Here is a 24,993-nt window from a genome sequence, read left to right as displayed (position 1 = left end):
GTTTCCAAAATTGGACTGAGAATGGGAATGCAGAGGCATATTTGAGGTGTTTCAAGCCTTTGTGGGGGAGGGCCCATATACAAGAACTCTTGTTCACCTATGCTCCTATGTTCTGGATTCCTAATATCCAGTTTGCAGTAATCCATATATTGTCGAGTGCATACAATAATGTTTGGACATATACAGTACTGCTGCATAAGGTCTGAAATCTGGCAAAAGTCCAAAGTTCACTGCAACTTTAAGAAATAGGAAATTATTCGAGGTTTTTCTTCAGGAAATCACATGGAGGTGCTGTCGTGCTCACATGACAATCTGAATTATGGCAGGCGAGCTCAATGAAGGTAATTTGCTAAATACATGTTATGTTCCACATCTTTATGTTGGATTTAAGAATATGTTTTCGACTTTTTGTAAACGTCCTACGTGGCGGCAGGCGAAATAATGTTCTTTTTTCGGGGGGCCGTTATGTTTGTTCATTAAATTCAGACTAAGAGAACGCGATGTGAAGTGTTCAGAGCTAAATAGTGCAGCCTACGATTCGTGATGTAACTATAAAACCTGTCAATTTAAGATAAACAGTAATATAGTAGGTTTACTGCGAATTGTAAAATGCAGGCTACTCATCTGAGCATTAGATTACAAATTTAGCAAGGGTGTTTAGTTTATTAGGATCCCCATTAGCTACTGCACATGCAGCAACTACTCTTCCTGAGGTCCACGTAAAACTTACAAATGCATAACAGTACAGAACAGTAATAGACAAGAACATATAGGTGTAATTAAGGGTGATTTGACAGAAACTCGTTTTTATACAGTAGGGTAGGCTGCTGTACCGTTGCATTGGTCTGCTCATTGTCATGTTCTCACCTGGTTTGGATTGTAATTCTATGGGACATTAACATCTAGATTATATTTATATGACCTGTCCAACTCACGTATTCAACGTTCCATAGCATAGGACTAGCCTGGTTGTCTTTTATTTAGCTATTAAATTCCACTACCCTGTCATTTGCCTAAGAGACTTTAGGCACTCTTCATATGAACATTCTATCATTAAAATTGGATCCTGATTCGATAACCCTCACAGCTATCATCCAATCACAATATTTATGCAAATTAGACTAATAGAAAAACATTAATTTAATTCATACATTTAATCAGAAACATTCTAACATTAGGTATTCTGACTTAATACATGTCATTGTAAACATAACATTGGGTGTGGGGAGAGCAGAGGATTCCCGTCTTGCTTCATCTTCTTATTTTTACCAGCCTCTTGGCAAATGACAGGAGTGGAAAGTTAGTTGGTACCCAGACTACCATAGGAAAGTTGTCGATAGTTATTTTTTTTCCTTATGAAAATTACATATCATGGAAATGAGGGATACAAAGTATATTGAAAGCAGGTGGTTCCTGAGTTAATTTAGCAATTAACATCCTATCATGCTTAGGGTCATGTATAAAAATGCTGGGCAGGCCATTATTTTGGCTAGCCATCCCACAGAGCATGATTGGCCACTGAATGGTTTGATGGGCATGAAAACGATGTAAACCATATGCCATGGTTGTCTCAGTCACCAGATCTCAACCCAATTGAACACCTTGGGAGATTCTGGAGTGGTACCTTAGACATTGTTTTGCATTCAGGACATAAAATTTGTTTTTGAATATTTTTTGTCAGTACAGGCTTCCTTCTTTTAACTCTCATTTAGGTTAGTATTGTCGAGTAACTACATTGTTGTTGATCCATCCTCAGTTTTGTCCTATCACAGACATTAAACTCTGTAACTGTTTTAAAATCACCATTGGCCTCATTGTGAAATCCCTGAGCAGTTTCCTTCCTCCCTGGCAACTGAGTTAGGAAGGACACCTGTCTCTTTGTAGTGACTGGGTGTATTGACACACCATCGAAAGTGTATTTAATAACTTCACCATGCTCAAAGGGATATTAAATGTCTGCTTTTTTTACCCATCTACCAATAGGTGCCCTTCTTTGAGAAACATTGGGAAACCTCCCTGGTCTTTGTGGTGGAATCTGTGTTTGAAATTAAGTGCTCGACTGAGGGACCTTACAGAGTGTGTGGGGTACAGAGATGAGGTAGTCATTCAAAACTCATGTTAAACACTATCATTGCACACAGAGTAAATCCATGCAACTTATTATGTAACTTGTTTAGAAAATCTTTACTCCTGAACCTATTTAGGTTTGCATTAACAGGGGTTGAATGCTTATTCACTCAATACATTTCAGCTTTTCATTTTTAACAAGTAAACATTTCTAAAAACAAAATTACAATTTGACGTTGTAGGGTACTGTGTGTGTGTGTGTGTGGACCAGTGACACAACATCTCAATTTAATACATTTTAAATTAAGGCTGTAACACAACAAAATGCACTGTAGATCCAAGTTGGCAAGACTTTAAATATAAAGATTATCTGGCGACTCACTAGCAGGTGGGCTGGTGCTTGAGATTGTTTATGAGATCTGTGTTCAAGATGCACTATGCAGAAATCACTCAGCCATTTCCTGGTTACTAAAATTTGAATAGTTTGCCTAATTTCAGTTTGTGACAAAACAAGCAAATATAGTGGAGAGCATCATTGTACCATCTAACCACTGTGAAATATATTTTCCATAAAAAAAATATTGTATTTTCAGCTGATGTACAAAACTTAAAGTAAAAAACCGCAAAAACGAAACTAATGTACAGGATGCATAGAAATAGGGCAAATAAAATAGATCTACCGCTTCTTAGACTTGCTTTTCATGAATGACAGATCTATAACGCACATTTCTATGTGAACATGCTGGTTTGCCCAAAAAGTTACATTTTACACCTTTATTTTTCTATAATGCCCGTTACGAGAAGTTGGTCATTATTAGTGGATGTGCATGGTTCTGGTAAAAATTATAACAAAAATTGCATTTCGTAGACTGATTTGAAAGCCAGATCAGTGATTTTGCAAAAATGCAGGTTAATCTATTTTGATAAAATAATTATATTATTAGTGGCTCCTATGTTGAAGGCTTATTTTTTAGCCTAGGTATAATTTTATAAGCCCAGAATTCAGCCCTACCTGCACCTTAGAGACTGCCACTTTAATTATGTTTACGTACTGTTTTACCCACTTCATATGTATATACTGTATTCTAGTCAAGGCTCATCTTATATAACTACTTCTGTACACACCTTCTCTATTCATATACTGTCCATAGTTTCACACCATTATATAAATATACACTGAGTATACCAAACATTAGGAACACCTTCTGGCCCATGTTGATGCTGACCCATGTTGACTCCAATGCGTCCCACAGTTGTCAAGTTGACTGGATGTCCTTTGGGTGGTGGACCATTCTTGATACACACGGAAACTGTTGAGCGTGAAAAACCCAGCAGCTTTGCAGTTCTTGACACAAACTGGTGTGCCTGACACCTACTACCATACCCTGTTCAAAGGCACTTAAATAGTTTGTCTTATTCATTCACCCTCTGAATGGTACACATACACAATCCATGTCTCAAGGCTTAAAACTCCTTCTTTAACCTGTCTCCTCCCCTTCATCTACACTGATTTGAAGTGGATTTAACAAGTGACATCAAAAAGGATCATAGCTTTCACCTGGATTCACCTGGTCACCTGAATTCACCTGGTCAGTCTGTAATGGTGTTCAGTAATGGAGCAGGTGTTCTTCATGTGTATATATATATATATTAGTCGGACTCTGACATTGCTCATTCTGATATTTCTTTTGGAGTGTGTGTGTTTCTGTATTGTTAGGTTTTACTGCACTGTTGGAGCTATAAACAAGCATTTCGTTGCACCTGCGATTACATTTGCAAAATATGTGTACGTGACCAATACAGTTGATTTTGTGTAGGTTAAATTAAATCGATGTTGCCATGATGTTTAACCACAAGTCATGCAATTAATAAGAATGTCTTCATCCACATAAATCCATGCCTAATGGTTTGTGCACCTCCTCTGTCAGGATCAGTGCCTCCATACTACAGGGAGGTGTATGAGGCCATCCGGAGTAAGATAGAGGAACGAGTGCAGGTGGAGGTCTTCCAGAGGTTGCTCAGCAGAACAGATCTCCCCAGTGCTGTGCAGAGCCAGGTGAACACAACGTTTTCTTTACTTGTTGTCACATCTATGATTTAAAATGGCCGCCAAATGTGGAAAGGGAGTTCTGGCTGTTTTGTGGTTTTTTTTTAGGCTCAAGTTTTTGTTGTTATAAAACCAAAGCACAGGCTGGTTTGTTATGTATTAGACCTATGGGTTTTCTATCCTCTTCCCTTCTTGGAACTCCAAGAAAAGTGAACAAGACATTCTGCAGAATAGGAAGTAGACACTAAACAGAAAAGTCTTGAAAAACATCTAGCGCTCTTTGATACAAACAATTCAACTCTATTCAAAGCCTCTCAAGCCTGTATTTGTTTTACCACTAGGTACTAAGGGGGTAATTACAATACTAGTTCCAACACCAGTTATTAGAAAGGGTGGTTTCTGCTAACTATCTCCTTGCTGCCATTTAATTAGTGGTATTTGCTTCAGTAAAGCTTACTGAAAAGTGATGGTATTTGAGGGGATGGCGTTTAAAAGTTGTGTTATTCAAGAGCACATGGGACATGAAAAATACAACGTGTTACACGTTAGCCATGGAAACGCTTCATTGATGTATTTCAGCTGAGACCACATGGTTCAGTTTGATGTTTCCTACTGTATTATATCATTACTAAAGTGTGTTCTGCATTTTCTCGTCAACCACTGCTGGATTTTTAGCCTGGATCGAGCAATGACCTGTTAAGAGAGTCCTGTAATGTCCTTGTCTTTTTCAGATTGCTGAGCATGTTGACTACACAGATGGATTCTTAAGCAAGTTGTCCCTATATAAAGCACTGGCGTTGATCGCGCTTGCTCAGCAAGGAAAGCAACCAAGCCCGAAACTCTTAGAGAACTGCATACAAGGTAAGCCTTTTAACTAGTTGTTTTCAAGGGAGGACATAGCAGTAAATGTGTAGCTTAATGAGTAGCTTGGCTGTTTAGTATCTAAGGTCAAAAACCTTTGTGACCCCTATGAACCGCTTGTGTGAGAAAGTTCAGTTCACTATATATTTCTTGTGTGAAGTTGAATATGCATGTGACAAGCTAAAGTACACATTGAATTTGCACACAAAAGAAGCAAGTGTGCTGTGCTAAAAGCTGGTCCTAGTTCTATCATAGTGTGTTGTATTTGTTGGCCGGTTTCCTCTAACCTCTGGGCATTGCGTCCGGGAATACACCAGCTCCCTTCCCATGTCTCTGTAAAAGACCTTTCCCTGACATTTTTTATTCCTCTGGAACAGCTCTGTGAAAATCATAATGAAAGTTACAGGAAGAACTCTTCCCTCTCTCTTAAGTACACTTGTATTTCTTGATTGTATTCTTGCGGCTAGGTTTTTGAGTGTTACCGTGTACTTAAGTTGGAGAGGAGACGTCGTCTTTTGTTTTTCAGAGGTAGCCATTACTCCGAACACAGCGCTGAGTTAGAGCTCTGTTCCAAAGCTCATATGATTATTTAGGGCCCTCTGTGTTATTTCAAGTGCTGCCAATATGGCAGCTGACCGCTTTCTGTGAAATTGATGTCACATTTTCTCTGCTGAGCTATGGTAGAGTTGGTTTCTTGGTTGTTGTAGGAGGACTATTAACTCTGCTCATATCTCTGTGGAATGTTAAGGAGGGTTACATTCAGGGTTACATTCAGGATCACATGAATCACTCCATCATAATTGTTTGAAAGACTTAAGAGACATTTGAGTTTAGGGAGAGTCATGTGTGCTTTCTAATGGTGTCAAGTCTAGTTTCCTCAATATTATGAAAGGTGTACCGTAGGCGTTGGTATTGGGTCCTGTGCTCTTTACTATGTGTATATATAGTGCCGTGAAAAACTATTTTTACCCCTAATTTTCTTTACTTTTGCATATTTTTGATACTGAATGTTATCAGATCTTCAACCAAATCCTAATATTAGATAAAGGGAACCAATTATTTCTGCATTTTTGTCTTGGTGAAACGAGGGGCTTTAATGCTTGTTGGTAAGGGTCCATCTAAGAATGAATGTATACATACAGTACATTGCATCGTTTACACTGCCTAAGCTGAACAGAGCTGGCGTGGTTTCTGTGCAGTGAGCATTCCCAAACAGTATGAACTAAAGCCAACCCATGACAAACACATCCATTGTCAATATATTTGTTGAATTCACAACCCAAAGCATTATGTTATTTTGCACATCTCTGTTATTAACAGATAATATTTGTTTGAACTTTTTCAGCATTTTAAGATCTCTGTTTACCGGCGGTACACTGATTTCGATGTCTTCCACGAGCTCTTGCTGCAGAGGTTTGCCTACAGAATGGTGCCTGCACTGCCGCCTAAGAGAATGCTGAAAGGAGGTACATGGAGGATGTCAGTCAGAACGTTTGATTATTAGGAGGAGAGTGAGGCTTTGATCTGTAAATAAGTGTTCCAGTCTGCATCAGAGCTGGGGTCCCGCTGATCCAGAGGAACTCTAATTGTATTAATCCAACTTCACCCGTGTTCTCACATCCAGACATGAACTCTGTCTTTATATTACCATTATTAGATACCATTGTTATTACTTTATTCAGGGTTGGGCGGATAACTTGAAAAATGTAATCCGTTACTGATTACAGTTACATGATAAATAATCATTTGAATTACTCCAAATAAGTAACCTAATCCAATTACATTTTTGATTACTTTTGTATTACTTTCACTTCTAGCATCCAGACATATTTGCAAATGCTTAAAACTGTTGATTTAATGTAGTATTCTTTAATTTAGTAACATGATTATTTCCAAATGGGGTGAGAGCATAGCTTAAAGATCCTATAATTCATGTTATATTCTATGTGTAAGAGCATAGTCACAGGGCTCCATACTGACATTTTCACTTCTTGGCACCAGCCCATGATTTGGTTACACCACAATTGCTGTGGGGTCATGCAATAGAAAACAATGGTAGCTTTATCGTCTTATAAAGCAATTCAGCGTTTTTTATTCAGAGGTGTACTAGACTACTAACACGGTATGATTCAAGAAATACACGGTTTATTCTAACATCATGTTCAAGTACAACTGCATGATTCCAGCTATTTTGATTTGCAACCTAAACTGGTGATTGTCAAGGATTTGGGGTTTGGCAACGAGGCAATTGTTATTATTTTACTATGAAAATAGGGTTACAGAATTGTTTTTAAAAAATTGTTCAATAGATATTCATTTGTCTACATCTTTTTGGGCACTAATTTACATTTTGAGGCTAGTTTATTTGGGACTAATTCACCAGCTGAGGAAGTGGTTAGCTAGATCACTAACTCAAAATATAGCATATTATTGATAGGTAGCCGTGAAATGTATATCTAACAGTACATTTAATCTATATGCCTATACACCCACCTTGAATGCCCGACGTGAGTGCCCTTTGTTGAATATTAAATACAATTCAGATCAGAAAGCGTAGACCCTTTTTCTTGTAAACAGTATCAACATTGGTGGCATTCAATAGTGTTTTTCCCATGATTAGGCCTACATTTTGAAATATTGTGCAATCAGAAAGCATTTCATAAAGGAAAGAGAGTTTGAAACTGCACTGCTTCAAAGCAGCAAGCAGGAACTCTGTAGTCCAGATGATTTTCATTGACCATTGAGCCAGGTGTAAATGTTTTGGAAGCCTTACCAATTCATTCAACCACATAAGAAGCCATCCACCCTTGATGGGCGATCAGCAGAATAATAGAATCTCTGAGAGCATGTGAGAAGTGCTGATGGTACGCTAAATGACAGCAATGATGACAAAGTTTTATCAAGATGAAGTATATCAAATCAAATCAATAGATAAATGAATAGATAGATGAAGTAATCCCGTCAAGCAATTAGCTGTTTTTAAGAATGTAAGTAATCCGATTATACTTTTTAAAAATTAATCCAGGTTGATTAGTTACTTCAAGAGCCAACCCTGACTGTATTACATAGAACGGTATGATATCTTCAGTTTTACAGAAGCAGAACAACTGAATATGCTGGCTCTTTAACTGACCTCTGTCTGTCTACAGTCCTGACCTCCATGTCTGAGAGGGACTTTATAGAGGGAAGGCGGCGTGCTCTGGGCCGGTTCATCAACCTAGTGGCACGACACCCCTTCTTCTCTGAGGACGAACTGGTCAAGACCTTTCTCACCTTCAACGGCTCGGTACGTCTCTGCTACTGAAAAGACCACCTTGGTTCATCTCTGCTAGTTGTCTATGCCAAGTTCACATTGGGCTTGCCATGGATAATGACCGTACTGCTCACACAACTTTACTCTCTCTCTCTTACTCTCAGGATGTTCAAGTGAAAATGCGTGATGCTTGCAAGAAAATGGGAGATGAATTCATGACTAATACAATGGCGACTCTGGCAAAGGTTTGTATTGTTTCTATTATGAAATAGTGCATCAAATGACTATTTGATATCCTACTGAGACACAGCAGTGTGAGACTTGGTACATCTGTGCTGTAGGATTATCTCCCAGCTGATATCCAGGCCCAGTTTTCATCAAGCAGAGAACTGATCAGGAATATCCACAACAGCTTTCACAAGCTGCGGGACCGGGCAGAGAAGATGGCAGAGCGCTCCAAGGAAAACGCCACTGATTTGCTAATGTTTGGAAGGGAGCTCAGGTACAGAACTCAGCATTTAAGGGCATAAAGCTCTCTTTCTCTATCGCCCCTCTCTACGCAAGTGTTTTGGCCCAAGGAAATGTATTATGCTAGCTACCCCACCCATACAACAGTTTTGGGGAAGAAAATGTTGGCAATTGTAAATGATTTGTTTTCCTTTTCCTTTTCCGGGTTTCACTTCAAATCGTTTTTGTCAGCCAAGACACCGTACTGGTCCAGCTTCTCTAGTTATGCTTTCTGTTGCAGTACACTGGGCTCAGATGGTTCACCCATTCCCTCTCTGGCTTCATCCCAAAGCACCTGGGGCATTCTCCGTCAGTCTCTGAAAGGCCTTTCCGTGGAGTTTGCTCTGCTAGCCGACAAAGGTGCTCAGCAGGTACAATCCAACTCACTGTATACGTACCACCTGTTCTCCAGTGCTATTGCCAAACTACCTGCGTGCAAAACAATTAATTCATTGATATCTTAAGGGGAGGAGAGAAGAGGACGATGTTGTGGAAAAGCTGAATCTATTCTTGGATTTGCTGCAATCATACAGAGTGAGTTTGAGAGATGTAAAAAATGCAGTTCCTGAAGAACTATGTGTCATGTTAATGCAATGTTAGCAGTATTATTACAAATGTACCACACAGGTTTAACAGCAACTTAATTTAGAGTGTTAGCAATACATCTTTGACCCATGTGGCTCAGTTGGTAGAGCATGGTGCTTGCAACGCCAGGGTCGTGGGTTTGATTCCCACGGGGGACCAGTACGAAAAAGTATGTACTCACTACTTACTGTAAGCCGCGCTGGACAAGAGTGTCTGTTAAATTACTATAATGTAAAAACAAAAAATTGGCTAGTTATTTAGAAATTTCTTACCCTGTGTGTGTGTGTGTGTGTGTGTGTGTGTGTGTGTTGCTGTGTCCCATAGGATCTGTGTGAGCGGCATGAGAAGGGAGTATTGCACGAGCACCAGAGAGCGCTGCAGAAGTACGGCATGATGAAGAGGCAGATGATGAGTGCCACAGTGCAGCCCAAAGAGCAGGTGTCAGTGGAGCAACTGGAGTCTCGCATTGTGCAGGTTCTCTTTCTCATTCATTCTACCTCCTTCTCTATCTCTCACTCTCTCACTCGCTCATTCAGTGTGCTTGAAAACGCTCTTCCTTCCTCGTTTACTCAGGGTTGTCACATGTCAAATCAACACTGTTGACATTATTTAATCTTCATTATCCTGACATCACAGGCCAACCCACACTCCCTCCTTCGGAGAGACTGTCCTCTCCGACATTGAGAGGAAGGAGGGAACAGCATTTTCCTATATGCCATCATTGGGGAGTTGATTGATAGCCTGGTATAAGGATTGATGTCCTTGTATATCCTACCACATTTCTCATACTAAACCATTTTAGGACGATATTGCATTTGACATTTGGGCATTTCAGCCCTGAGAATGGATCTCATATGTCATGTTTTTCAACACTGACTTCTACAGACAAGGCCATGACAGCATGGTCTTATGATCAATGAGGCTGTTCACTCTTGATAACCATCATATGGTTGTGGTTTGTGAAGTAATGGTTTGTATCCTCCCCCAACAGCAGGAGAATGCCATTCAGACCATGGAACTGCGGAACTACTTCTCCCTGTTCTGCCTTCACCAGGAGACTCAGCTCATCTTCACATACCTGCCCATCACCTCTCACATCCTGGGAGCCTTCGTCAACTCACAGGTCCAAGGTCACCAAGAGGTGAGACTCGCCTGGAAATATACAGTGTTGGGCATGGATTTCTAAGGATTGAGTTGAAGTAGTGGAGCACACAGTTCATAGGTTGCTGTGTGTGTGTGTGTGTGTTGATTCTAATTTTTAATAGATACACAATTATAAGATGATCGTCTTGGAATTTTGGTCAGAGGATGCTTTCACTGTAACAGACTACTTTGTTTGTTCGATAACTAGATGGGTGCAGTGTGGAATGATCTCCAGCAGAAGCTTGGGTGTCTCTTCGGTGTCGATGAAATGCAATCCCCTCCTCTTACACCCAAGTAGACACCCATGTCCCCTTCTCTCTCCACGAGCGATGAATATGCTGCTTTGCAAGCCGAGAGACAGTCAAAGTCTCAGAAGGGACTGATGGTGAACTGTTTTTTATAAAACCTTGAAAGACACTACAAACTGTGCCTTAAGTATCAATCAGTGGTGAGTAAATGTAGTTTACTCACATTTTTCTTTGTGGGACAGTTTATCCATCTTTTGCTGAAAAATGCATTGAAGTTTAGGGAGCATTACTTTTTTCTCTGCTACCAAGCTATCAGTTTACCCACTTTTTTTACCACTATATCACTGATTTCAATGAATGGATGTGGTCTGCACCTCGAGATATATTATGCTGTACGTGCATCCTCACTAGGGATGTCAGAGGTTGATCAGTCAAAGGAGCTCATTGGGAAGTGGAAGAGTGCTTTGAAGAATGTGTACTGCTGCCTTGCTGTATGAGGAGGAAAATATTGATTTCATAATTGATATATAGGGAACATTTTGTTGAAAAGCTGGACCTTTCTGTGTTATATTGTAGCTCACTGCCTTTACCATATGAGGGACTTCTTACCTACACTTCTTGGAGGATCATTCGCCTATGTTGAGGTATAATGTAGTGTCTTATTGCAGGCAGACAAATTTAAGAATGTAAGAATCCACTAATTAAGCTGATTTGAAGATGTTGCCACACAGAGACGATAGGTTTCCTTGCCGCAGCCAGGTGGTGGCAATATAACCTTTTGTGTTTAAAATGACTAGCGTAAATGTTTAGAAAGATTCCAATCAGGGCAAAGCCTCATTTCTGATAAAGACAGGCAAACCAATATATATTAAAATAAATGTAGTAGCAGCATGCTATTCAATGATTTGTTGGGAAGTACAACATAAGTATTAATCATCCTACTGACCACACTTGTGCAACTGGGCTTGCTAGCTTGTTGTGTTGATATTCATGCAAAGGACTTCAGATTCCTAGCTTCAATCGAATCTTAGTTGCAGTACTGTGAAAAGCTACTTCAGTTTCTACGCAAGAGCCGAGCAAGCTATCAAGAGGAAGTTTGATCAAATGTAAATCATTTATGATTTATGGCTGATATAACACTCCACCTGACCAATGGTGAACATACCAAAGAAACATGCTACAATGCCACACAGTCATTAGTGCAATTATGAAGTAATTATCGTGTAATATATTATTTCAGGTAGAAATTAAATGTGCTCTGTGTTAATGCTTCTGACATGTTCGCAATGTTTCAGTTTGAATTGAGCTGCAATGGTGGTTCAGTGTTGACTTAATGTAGAGCTGAAAACTATATTTAATATTTTTCTGTGTATGTAATATTCTGATTGATCTTTTTCAATAATATACCCAATGATTTGTCCTCTTATTCAACAGTATACATTGATTCCATGTCTAAAGCATAAGATTGTTGGTAAAGTTTCTCATTATTTGATCTGATGAAGAATTCAGTTTTCCACTCACAATTCTGAAGGTTTTACGTAACCTGTTCTTGCAAAATTCACCCTCTTGCAGGATGTGCAAATTGCATGTGTTTTACATTAAAGTACATGAATGAGGCTGTGTTACAAAATGTTGTCTCCCAATTAGAACTGAGTTATATTAAAGAGCTCTGGGGCAATACGTTTTGTTATTCAATGCATTCTTTTTTGTCCTCTGTGGAACTGTTAATTGGTTCCTCACAAGTTCTTATTATTGTGTCAACATAAGATATTGTCATAACCTTGTTTTTTGGGAAGTCTTAAATAATAAGAGGAACAAATGCTTTATCTGATCTTTGAGAAAGAACATTGGAACTAGGTGAAGGATGTGGATACAGGACCATTAACTATTGTAGTTATGTTGAATCTCACTTAAATAAAAAATATCAGATACCCACCCGTCTCATTATTATTATTTGGCTCCCGAGTGGTGCAGCGGTCTAAGGCACTGCATCTCAGTGCAAGAGGCGTCGCTATAGTACCTGATTCAAATCCAGGCTGTATCACATCCGGCCATGATTGGGAGTCCTATAGGGCGGTGCACAGTTAGCCCAGTTAGCCCTGTCATTCCAGTTTACCACCTGTTTGATAAAGTAACAATCCAAATCATTGTCATTCCAGTTTACCACCTGCTTGATAAAGTAACAATCCAAATCAGTCATTCCAGTTTACCACCTGTTTGATAAAGTAACAATCCAAATCACCTTTGATAAAGTAACAATCATTCCAGTTTGATAAAGTAACAATCCAAATCAGTCATTCCAGTTTACCACCTGTTTGATAAAGTAACAATCCAAATCAGTCATTCCAGTTTACCACCTGTTTGATAAAGTAACAATCCAAATCATTGTCATTCCAGTTTACCACCTGTTTGATAAAGTAACAATCCAAATCATTGTCATTCCAGTTTACCACCTGTTTGATAAAGTAACAATCCAAATCATTGTCATTCCAGTTTACCACCTGTTTGATAAAGTAACAATCCAAATCATTGTCATTCCAGTTTACCACCTGTTTGATAAAGTAACAATCCAAATCATTGTCATTCCAGTTTACCACCTGTTTGATAAAGTAACAATCCAAATCAGTCATTCCAGTTTACCACCTGTTTGATAAAGTAACAATCCAAATCATTGTCATTCCAGTTTACCACCTGTTTGATAAAGTAACAATCCAAATCATTGTCATTCCAGTTTACCACCTGTTTGATAAAGTAACAATCCAAATCATTGTCATTCCAGTTTACCACCTGTTTGATAAAGTAACAATCCAAATCATTTCCAGTCATTCCAAATCATTCCAGTTTACCACCTGTTTGATAAAGTAACAATCCAAATCATTGTCATTCCAGTTTACCACCTGTTTGATAAAGTAACAATCCAAATCATTGTCATTCCAGTTTACCACCTGTTTGATAAAGTAACAATCCAAATCATTGTCATTCCAGTTTACCACCTGTTTGATAAAGTAACAATCCAAATCATTGTCATTCCAGTTTACCACCTGTTTGATAAAGTAACAATCCAAATCATTGTCATTCCAGTTTACCACCTGTTTGATAAAGTAACAATCCAAATCATTGTCATTCCAGTTTACCACCTGTTTGATAAAGTAACAATCCAAATCATTGTCATTCCAGTTTACCACCTGTTTGATAAAGTAACAATCCAAATCATTGTCATTCCAGTTTACCACCTGTTTGATAAAGTAACAATCCAAATCATTGTCATTCCAGTTTACCACCTGTTTGATAAAGTAACAATCCAAATCATTGTCATTCCAGTTTACCACCTGTTTGATAAAGTAACAATCCAAATCATTGTCATTCCAGTTTACCACCTGTTTGATAAAGTAACAAAAAAGAGATGCATTCTTTACTAAAGAGCACAATGCATTCGCACATACTTTAAACACACAGTGTGTAATATAGAAACATAAAACACACATAGTGGAATACGATACATATGTCAGCAACATTTAAACATCCAGTATTTTGTTTTTGCTCAGTGGGAATTATTATTACTGATTCACAGGCATATGGTCACTGGCAACAAAGTGTTTGTTAATTTACAAAAGACCTGGGGATTTCTTGGCACTGAACAAGGGTAGCTGGAATCAGTAGGAATTCTGCAGTATTTCTCCAGGGATGTTTTAGGTAGACAACATGTGGGAATGCTCTTTGACAGTACGAATGAGTCCGAGGTCAGTAGTCTGTCTTAAAGCCTTTCTACCTCCTCCAACTTGTGTTCGATGATCAAGTCATGACCCTGAAATTTGAAGTAGCCCAAGAACTTCTTCTTTTGAAGCATCAGTGGAAACCACAGAATATCGTCAACCCACATCTGACTGAAGGGTATCTTGTCCGAGTCGAACCACTGCGGCCGCATCTCTATAAGAGAAAAGGTGAACTTCGTCAGACAACAGTCTAAGGAATGTCCATAAAAAGGCACGTAGTATAGGGTCAGCAGTCTCTTCCAGGAAAACTATGGGGTCTATGATTATAGCCTGTTGGGCTATGAGTTTATCCTGGTCTCCAAACCTGGCCCTACATAGAATGTATGAGATTGAGAATGAATACCATCCGACTCTGTTGGCTCCCCATTGTAGTTGTCAGCTCGGAAAACATGCACATCAAGCAGCTCTGTTTCTCCGATGAATTCAAATTTGATATTTCCAATCTTATCAAGTGCATCCACTGTGAGGCCACATTCCTCCTGCAGTTCTCTGGAGAAAAAAAGTTTGCAAGTAGAGAGAAAGTAGCAGGAAAGTGTGTAGGCTTCAGATAACATGCAATCAGACCATGCCTACTGTAACATCCATCACCATATGACATTTATGGGGGTATGTAGTATCGGATGCTGCCCAGTGCTGGAATATGTTAGCAAATTGATCAACCAAATAGTAGGAAAACCTTTCAAGGCATCTACCAAGGACTGCAACCAATCTCACCGCCTGGCAGCCTCTTCAATAGTCTCCCCAGGTTGGACTTTGCCACCAAACCCATTCCACTTCCCTGCTCCGAACCCTCTCTTCTTCATGCCCAGCAGCACCCGTCCAGGCTGCACCACCAGCACCAGGGTCAGCAGCTTGTTGGTCAACATTGTACCTGTAATATACATAATCAGGGTGTAATAATCAGTAGACCACAATCCATGGATGACCTCACTCTCTTGGTTGCATCGAAGCTACAGTATCTCTAGAAATTATACATTTCAGATTATACAGCAGCATTCTGTAAAGTTATTTTCTGCCAAAACACTTTTGTAAGAGTTCTGGTACGCAAGAAGACATTACAACAGTGCACAGCGGCAAACTAAAGTAGCCTTTTATTGCATTCTTCAAGTAGACTAGAAGTAAAAATCCATGCAAGTAACTTGCCTTTATAGCAACTTTTAGGTTGTCAATCTAGTCCTTTAAATGGTTTTCGTAGATTAGAGTTATCCAGAATAAATAACGAATTTCTCCAATCCCGCGTTGACTGTAGAAATGCCTGCCATGTGATCGTATTCAATGTGTCCGGCACTGCCATGTGGTCGTATTCAATGTGTCGGGCACTGACCTGTAGCATTCGATATTGATAAAAACAATATAGGATAAAGTTGGTCGTTTTAGTTAAAGATCTGTGAAAATGTGTTACCCTCAAATATTGTCGACTGGAAACAAAAGTATAATGCCACATCATATCAAAACAATTCCATAACTGGTGATATCAGTTGCTGTAGTATTACGGTAACATCTTTAATTACGCATCCTCATATAATGTAACACGTTTGAAAACAAAATAATTGCCACCCGTTATAACTTCTCCAAAATAAATCGATCTGCGCAGATTATGTGCATCATTGACGTCCTCGGACACATGAATTAGATGCGTTCAATTTAGCTCGCGCGGCGCGCCGGGTTGGCGGATCACGCGTGATTCTAATGTCGCCCTGCAGGACTCCCGGGAGAGCTAAATCGCCGAGTCGGCTGTCTTTGACTAAATCGAGCGTGTCCAACAAACTCATGTGATCAGGAAGTGCAACTACAAAATCGACCGAAATGATGTTTGCCAGCAGCATTAGCACATCGCTGCCATTACATTTAGCTAAATAATGTGGTACTCAGTGTTACAAAAATAATATCTACATACCTCTGTATATCTCCTAAAAAAGGCTGCGCATACGCTAAAAGGAAAGAGTACTGCTGATCAGCGCTGGATAGTTCGGCAGCTTAATGGCCCCTTTGTGAAGGCTGCCCATGTGCACAACTACCGGTGTAGAAGCGCCTTCAAACTGCTGGAGATTGATGACAAATACACACTTTTAAAACCCGGTTTCAACGCAATAGATTGTGGTGCTGCACCGGGTGCTTGGAGCCAGATCGCTGTTCACAGGGTCAACTCAACTGCGGCTAGTGAGTACGTCTTGTATTTACCCAACTGGCAGATTAACACATGACATACTGTTATAATTAACCTACCAGCCAGGCCAATATATATATCTTCCTGCGTCTGACATTCTTTTGACGACCATGTTTATTTGTATTTATTTATCTAACCTTTATTTTATCAGGGAGTCATACTGAGACCAAGGTCTCTTTTACAGATGAGCCCTGAATTACATAAACTGCAGAAAATACGCACAATAGAAATAAAATAAACACAAGCAGAAATAACAGCATGGTCCATTTACATTTAAGTAATTTAGCAGACGCTCTTATCCAGAGCGACTTACAAATTGGTGCATTCACCTTATGACATCCAGTGGAACAGTCACTTTACAATAGTGCATCGAAATCTTATAGGGGGGGGTGAGAGGGATTACTTATCCTATCCTAGGTATTCCTTAAAGAGGTGGGGTTTCAGGTGTCTCCGGAAGGTGGTGATTGACTCCGCTGTCCTGGCGTCGTGAGGGAGTTTGTTCCACCATTGGGGGGCCAGAGCAGCGAACAGTTTTGACTGGGCTGAGCGGGAGCTGTACTTCCTCAGTGGTAGGGAGGTGAGCAGGCCAGAGGTGGATGAACGCAGTGCCCTTGTTTGGGTGTAGGGCCTGATCAGAGCCTGGAAAACAAACACATTCACCAGTAATACGGTCCTCAATCAGCTTTCTGAATGGACCTAGAGGCACCAGAACATCACATTCATCAGTAATACGGTCCTCAATCAGCTTTCTGAATGGACCTAGAGGCACCAGAACATCACATTCACCAGTAATACGGTCCTCAATCAGCTTTCTGAATGGACCTAGAGGCACCAGAACATCACATTCATCAGTAATACGGTCCTCAATCAGCTTTCTGAATGGACCTAGAGGCACCAGAACATCACATTTAAGAACATTTTGAAGATGGTTCCACAAATAACGTTCAAGAAGGGCAAATCAGCTTTTAGTTAGCTTTTAGTAAATTTCCAGAGTTAACCATCCCTGAGACTGGGTGTGCTAACTCATATGTTTTAAGTTTAGTCAAGATGTTAGGTACAGTGGGACTTTTTTGTAAAAGGGCATTATAAATGAAAACATAGCAATGGGACATCAAAGAGGGACAACCAACTTTCTGGTGGAGAATGCAGTGATGGCTACTAAAATTGTCGCCCGTAATAAAGCATAGTACGATATTGTTAATGTAATCAGTAAAAAGTACAGGACCCAGAATCGACCCCTGTGGAACACCTTTCTTAATATCCAGGAAACCTGATTTAACACCATCAGTAGATACACATTAAGTTCTATGTGTCAAGTCATTTTTAAACCAGGTACATTCAGCCTGGTCTAAGACCACTTAATGAAAGCCTCTGAATTAGCAGTGAATTATCAACAGTATCAAAAGGTCAATGAAGAGGGCAGCTCAATGTTGCCTTTTATCCATACAGTTAACCACATCATTTATAACTAGGGATGCAGCAGAGATCGTGCTACGACCTGGTCTAAAACCAGACTGATGTACATTTAGAATACATGTCAAAGATAAGAAGGTTCTTAGCTGAGAATTAATCAAGGATTCTAATATTTTAGCGAGGCAAGAAAGTTTAGAAATAGGCTGATAATTATTTAGGTCACAAGGGTCACCACCTTAGTGAAGAGGGAGTACATGGGCCTTCTTCCAAACCCTGGGGATAGTACCAGATATAATCATCAGGTTAAACATATGGGTTAATGATTCAGCTATCAGGGGGGCAGAGAGCTGCATCAGAAAATGGATCAAGCATATCAGCCCAATCTTAAGGCATCTAGCACATCACAGATAGTACATTTTTTTAAATGAAAACAAAGATTCACCAGGGGTGCGTTCGTAAATTCACTCTGGATTGCCAGAGAGAGCTCAGTGCGCTCTGGGCGTTCATAAATTCAGAGCATTTTCAGATTGTCCGTTTTTAAATTCAGAGCGTTTCGCTCTCGGAGCATTCAGAGTGCACACCGGACGCTCTGGCTGAGGAGTAGTGTTGATCCGAGCTCACTGGCTAAAGTTAGCTAGCAGGCCAGCTACTTCCAGGCATAAATGAGAGAACACCTCACTCTGACCATTTTTCTTGCCCTAGCAGAGCTGGTTAGGCTGTTTTTAAGGTATTCAGAGAGTTAGAAACTGTAACTGTCCTGCTGGCATCAATTTTAAATACAACTTTTTGCTGAGGTTTACTGACATCGGCCATATTTAATGGGTGTTGAGCATTCCAAAATTCATCAGTTATTCTGCACTCTGGCACACTCAGATGAGAGTGCTCTGAAATCAGAGTAGATCCAACTCTGGGTCAGGAATACAGGATATGGTGGCTAAATCAGAGTAGAACATGCCATTTAAAAACCCTTGAGGAGAAAATGTTTTCAAATGTCTCTTCTTAATGAAACAAGGATGAGTATTTTGCTGTTTTGTATCTCTAATACATACTTTGGGACAATGATCACCAAGATATACGCAAATACTAAAATATATATTTTTTGGGGTTATTAGTAAGAATAAAATTAATCAATGAGGAGTTAACAATAGTTTTTCACATTTATTTGTGTGGGTTTTGAGATCAGTTGGAGTCAGATTCAAATCAATGTATATGCTCTTAAATGGATTTGAGGCCGGGGATAGCCAATGCAGATTAAAATCCCCTAAAATGACCAACTCCGTGGACAGAAAAAGGTGTTAAACACTCAGATATAGCACCAATAGCATCTGCCATGGCAGCTTGGGGGTGTAAATCCCAGCAACAAATAAGTGTGTATTCTGGTTTATGTGCACTTCTACAACCAGGAGCTAACATTTATGGGGAATATAAATATTTAAAGATTGGGACACCATGAAAATAGATTTGACATATATGGGCATTCCTCCCCCTTTCTGTAATCTGTCACATCTAAATAAATTATAATCATTTCAATGTCTTTATCAGATACAGAACCATTTAACCATGTTTCCTAGAGAACCAGAATGTCAGGACACGAGTCCTGCACCCAAATGTTAATTGTGTCTATTTTTTAAAACCATACTTTGCACATTTAGGCGCATTAGCCCAAGACCCCTACAGGATTTAAAGTCAGAGGGCGTATTCAGCTCAGTCCCATAAGAGCTAACAGGCACAGGGTCATCTGCAGCTATTTGTTGAGTGAGCTGAGACTTTGCCAAGGTCTAGCCTGGGAGGGAGGTTGTGGGCGAAATGAGGAGGGTGGTATGGAGGACAGTGTGGCTGATTATGTGAATGATACATGGTGTGGACTGCATCATGTAGTGCACTACCCTCAACAGTGTTTTGCTAGACCCTGGGGTAATGGTCAGTCCAGTGTAAAGCTGGGCTGAGTTGAGGTGGGCCAGGTCTGGTAGAGCTGTGCTGTAATGGGCCAGGTCTGGTTGAGCTGTGCTGTGATGGGTCTGCTTGAGCTGGGCTGAGGTGGGCCAGGTCTGGTAGAGCTGTGCTGTGATGGGCCAGGTCTGGTAGAGCTGTGCTGTGATGGGCCAGGTCTGGTTGAGCTGTGCTGTGATGGGTCTGCTTGAGCTGTGCTGAGGTGGGCCAGGTCTGGTAGAGCTGTGCTGTGATGGGCCAGGTCTGGTAGAGCTGTGCTGTGATGGGCCAGGTCTGGTAGAGCTGTGCTGGGTCTGGTAGAGCTGTACTGTGATAGGCCAGGTCTGGTTGAGCTGTGCTGTAATGGGCCAGGTCTGGTTGAGCTGTGCTGTGGTGGGCCAGGTCTGGTAGAGCTGTGCTGTGATGGGCCAGGTCTGGTAGAGCTGTGCTGTGATGGGCCAGGTCTGGTAGAGCTGTGCTGGGTCTGGTAGAGCTGTGCTGTGATGGGCCAGGTCTGGTAGAGCTGTGCTGTGATGGGCCAGGTCTGGTTGAGCTGTGCTGGGTCTGGTAGAGCTGTACTGTGATAGGCCAGGACTGGTTGAGCTGTGTTGTGATGGGTCTGGTTCAGCTGTGCTGAGGCGGGCCTGATCTGGTACCATGGGAGGGAGATTGTAAGGGGAATTGAAGAGGGTGGTGTGAAGGGCAGTGTGGCTGGGGGAGACAAACTGGGCCACAGTCAACATCTCCAAAGCTCCCTCTGTTGTGGGGCACCATAACTTTGACACATTTTTATTTGGGAAAAGTTTATTCTCTAATAAATACATTCCACTTGAATCCATCATTAATATAATGTCTGGTTTTTCGTCCGTTCTATGAAGGATGGTAGGAGTGATTGGAGAATTACAGGCTGTGAGTTGGGGATGGAGTGGTCAGTTGGGTCAGTGCATTGGTTGGTTGGTTGGTGTGTTGGTGTGTTCTGATTTAGCTGTTGTCCTCGTTTTTGTGGGACTCTTTGTAGAGTGGATGGTTACGGCTGAGAAATTCCTGCCTTAGGTCATGTAGCTCCTTCTGCAGGTTGTGTATGTGGCCAGTGTTGACTGACTGTGCTGGACAGTTCCTCTCCAAGTCTACATACTTCTATCCCGAAAGCCTGGTTTTCCTCCTCAACATTATTCAATGCACACTGCGGCTCCCAAACCTCATCCCTATGCTGAAGCACCAGGCTGATCTCCTCTAGAAGATGCTGTGGTACAGCAGGTGTCCCGTGTGAGAGAGGCATGCTCAGGGCTGTGTCTGCTGCAGGCGAGGGAGGAAGAGCGACACTGGGGACTACATTCTAGGGCACAGAGGGAGTGGAGGCTGCTGTAGGTAGTGACAGTGGAGAGGTTTTAAGTTCAGCAACAAGATGTTTTATTTGGTCGAAGTAGTGGACAAATTGATCCAAACTGGCCTCCGAACCTTGAACCTTCTCAGCGCTGTTTCTAATAAATATGAATGTTACTATTGGGGGTGGAATCAATGTACAGTTGCCTCATTGTTCTGTTTTTTGACATTTTAAGTTCATTGTTGGTCTTGTGGAGAGCTCTGTGCCAAGCATTAGGATCATCTGTAGAACATCGGTGTGCCATCAGTGAAATGTATTGTCAAGGCTTGACAGTGTTATCCAATGTTCTTTTATGTGCTAAAAAGCTAAAAAGCTAAGAAGCTGTGAAAATGAGTTATGACCGCAGTTCTACACTTCATGACCTCTTGCATGTTTTGTTACTTCCAGATGGAGAATTCCCCCGTGGCACTGTGGTTGGAATTGACCTTCTGCATATAGCACCTCTAGATGGAGCTCACTTCCTGTCCAATCATGACATCACCGACCCAGTCACACATGCCAAGCTGCTTGAACTTCTCCCTGGTGTCCAGGCTCATGTCATCATGAGTGATGGGGCACCCAATGCCAGTGGTTTCAAGGAGATGGACCATGAAAAACTCATCACAATGTCATTGTCATTGATTGACTTGGCTGAGAAGGTGTTGCAGACCGGTGGCTCTCTGATTTGTAAGTATTGGGACGGGACATTGGCGCACCAGCTTTAGCAGAAGCTTTCAGCTGTGTTCCGTGACGTCAGGACAGTCAAACCAAAAGCCAGCCGAAAGGAGTCGTCCGAGTTGTTTTTCCTTGCCCGGTCGTACAGAGAAAATGAAATAGTCTGACTGTATATTTTCATGCGTGTCATAAGCTTTGTTCACCTGCAATGAAAGGCTTTAGGTGCTCAAGCACTTGAGTAGCCCCTCTATTTCTCCTTCCTGAATGTACTTTTTGTAAAAAATCTATAGTGTTCTATGATCTCTTTACCCAACTCATTAAAATCGATGGATATTCCACAATGATTTACATTATTCAACATCTACAATTCTTGAAACCTTCCATAAAATATTTTAAACATACTTTGTAAGTCCATACCACATCTGTAAAATCCAACAATAAATTTGGATCAAGCATGCATTATTCCTTTCTCTATTGAGCTGAAATATTTAGCCTACCAGAAGATGGCGCCCTTGAGGTATCAATAAACTGTGCGTTTGCAGGCGCCAATAATTTCTCCATATGGGCTGTTTTCATCTTTACCGAGAGACAAGGTGATATCAACAGCTATGGGCCAGAATGTATTGTATGTATCAAGCCCTTATCATCAGAGCCACCGTGTTCCTCAAGTAAATTTCTGTGCACGTCAGAACTATTTATTTTTTCCTTTGTCAGGCATGTTTGAAGTATTACAAAGTACATTTGGTATTTGTTTGATAATAAATATTCCAGTTTTCCATTTGTAATGCTTATAATCAGTTTTGCCAGCCATGTAGTAATATGTAATCATTCTCTCATTTAGGGCTTATAAAGGGAAAACAGGCTGGATGAAAGAACCATGGACAGCATGACTAATGAAATGGCTGATGCCACTGAAGCCGTGCATTATAAATAGTGTTGGTCTTCACTCTCTGAGAGCGGGGATGTGCTCTTCAATACATCATCAGGCTTGCATTTGAATGCTCTGCTTGAAATGATGTGATTTATAATTATTTTTGTCAAGTGGACTGCCACTGGTTGAGATTTCCCTCAGGGGGCGGCAGGTAGCCTAGTGGTTAGAGTGTTGGAATAATAACCGAAAGGTTGTGAGGTCGAATCCCAGAGCAAGGCAGAATGACAACCCACTGTTCCTAGGCCTTTGTTGAAAATAAGAATTTGTTCTTAACTGGCTTGTCTAGTTAAATAAAATAAAAATATACAGAGCGAAATAACACGGGATGAAGGCCTACGGTAGTGTTGATTTGGTACCTTTTACTTTGCCTGTTTTCTTCCTGTAATTATATGCCTCTCAGGGTTTGAAAGTACTCTGCTGATTTTATTAGGAACAAAGAAACAAATGTATCAGAACTATGCAATGGACTGAGAACACAATTAAATGTGATGGGGCCAGGAGAAACAGATACAAATGTCCCTTAAAATGGAGAATATGATGAAAAGAACCTCACCATAAAGATCCACATGGAAGATTTCATATATTTGATACCATACATTGGTGGAGGGGCCCTGTCTCCATGATGCTATTATAAACCTTCCTACAATTAGCCAGTGAGCTGTGACTTTCAAGCCATGGATACCTCCCTGTTATCATCTCAGTTGTATGTGATCCGCAGCTAGATTGTAAAGGGTTCATTGTTGGCATATTGAGTTCCACATGACTTGTGTTACATAGCACAAAGAATGAACAGCAATGTGGACATCAGTCTGCATAAAAATATTAGGTATGTGCGTGACAAATCAACCTCGTTTTAAACATCGTCTTCATGGTATCGACCACTGAACTCGACCTTGAACTATGTTTTTCAAACGCCTTGACTTTTCACAAATCATTGATGACCAAAGACACAAATAATGTCCAGTTAAATGGCATTTCTATTCAATACTCCTTTAACCTCACTGCCATAAATGAGACTAGCACCGGCTATACAAGTTCCACCATAGAGTGGTTTGAAGCCAGTCACCACTACCATCAAGCATTGTGTGTAGGTAGGAGGGGGACATAATAGATTACATTGTACACTGTGTGAGCTGATATGCTGTCCAGATTTCTTTCCACCTCCATGGTAACCTCAAAGTTCGATTTGTTATTGCTGCTGACGCACAGGTCATTGTGGTACGATTAACCACAGCACGTGTGAAGGTTTCACCTGCTCCAGCAGGAAAGTGTGCAAGGAACTTCTGAAGTAAACTAGACATGTTTAGAGGTGAAAGGTTGAAAGGCCTAACACAATCATAAATAAATACATTGTTTTGGCATTCCATGTTCCAATATTGGTGCATTGCCTTGGTAAGAAGATCCAGAGCTTCCTCATAGTCTCCGTGTAGTTTAGGCTAGCTACCTTGTATCTATGTATTTGCTTTTCCATTCTTGTCTTTGAAAAGTCCTCAATTTCCAGCTTCAAGGACATGTTGCGTATCACCAGTTTCTGTAATGTAGTGTAAATCCACAATACAGGTGGTTGTGAAGTGCCTGGAGTTTTACCAGAGCCCTGATAGACCGCTTTATCTGTGGCTCATAGCGATGTTTTTCTTTATAACAACTACAAGACATTAATGGGGAATGATTTCAAATTCATAAATAAGGCACGAGGGGGTGTGGTATATGGCCAATATACCATGGCTAAGGGCTGTTCTTGATAAAAGATAGAACTGCCCATCTCAATCTCTTCATTCAAAGACTCAATCATGGACACTCTTACTGACAGTTGTGGCTGCTTTGCGTGATGTATTGTTGTCTCTACCTTCTTGCCCTTTGTGCTGTTGTCTGTGCCCAATAATGTTTGTACCATGTTTTGTGCTGCTACCATGTTGTGTTGCTACCATGCTGTGTTGTCATGTGTTGCTGCCTTGCTATGTTGTTGTCTTAGGTCTCTATTTATGTAGTGTTGTCTCTTGTCGTGATGTGTGTTTTGTCCAAAAAAAAATA

General features: G+C 40.6%; 2 protein-coding genes, 1 non-coding gene and 1 pseudogene across 3 annotated transcripts; 3 read left to right on the top strand and 1 right to left on the bottom strand.

Annotated features, from left to right (window-relative positions):
* The first annotated feature begins 229 nt into the window (after nt 1-229).
* On the top strand, nt 230-12,646 carry LOC123999736 (sorting nexin-8-like). Its single transcript, XM_046305768.1, has 13 exons — nt 230-341; nt 3,996-4,123; nt 4,846-4,991; nt 5,353-5,356; nt 6,321-6,441; nt 8,125-8,261; nt 8,393-8,473; nt 8,570-8,730; nt 8,977-9,106; nt 9,201-9,269; nt 9,645-9,794; nt 10,312-10,461; nt 10,672-12,646. The coding sequence occupies exons 1-13, from the start codon at nt 320-322 to the stop codon at nt 10,759-10,761; spliced, it is 1,389 nt and encodes a 462-aa protein (XP_046161724.1). The 5' UTR covers nt 230-319; the 3' UTR covers nt 10,762-12,646.
* On the top strand, nt 9,405-9,479 carry trnaa-ugc. Its single transcript has one exon. It is a non-coding gene; the product is annotated as a tRNA-Ala (tRNA).
* Nucleotides 12,647-13,050: 404 nt separating the features above from the next.
* Nucleotides 13,051-15,810, bottom strand: LOC123999502 (oxidized purine nucleoside triphosphate hydrolase). The gene is made up of 5 exons (XM_046305362.1): nt 15,628-15,810; nt 15,199-15,355; nt 14,828-14,973; nt 13,561-14,638; nt 13,051-13,498 (listed from the first exon to the last, which is right to left on the bottom strand). The coding sequence occupies exons 2-4, from the start codon at nt 15,348-15,350 to the stop codon at nt 14,466-14,468; spliced, it is 471 nt and encodes a 156-aa protein (XP_046161318.1). The 5' UTR covers nt 15,351-15,355; nt 15,628-15,810; the 3' UTR covers nt 13,051-13,498; nt 13,561-14,465.
* Nucleotides 15,811-16,328: 518 nt separating this feature from the next.
* Nucleotides 16,329-22,816, top strand: LOC123999501 (annotated as a pseudogene).
* Nucleotides 22,817-24,993: the final 2,177 nt, after the last annotated feature.

The sequence above is a fragment of the Oncorhynchus gorbuscha genome, linkage group LG16 (assembly GCF_021184085.1).
Source record: "Oncorhynchus gorbuscha isolate QuinsamMale2020 ecotype Even-year linkage group LG16, OgorEven_v1.0, whole genome shotgun sequence".
Taxonomy (NCBI): Eukaryota; Metazoa; Chordata; class Actinopteri; order Salmoniformes; family Salmonidae; genus Oncorhynchus; species Oncorhynchus gorbuscha.
Note: the sequence above shows the minus strand (reverse complement) of the source record. Positions and strands in the feature narration are given on the sequence as shown.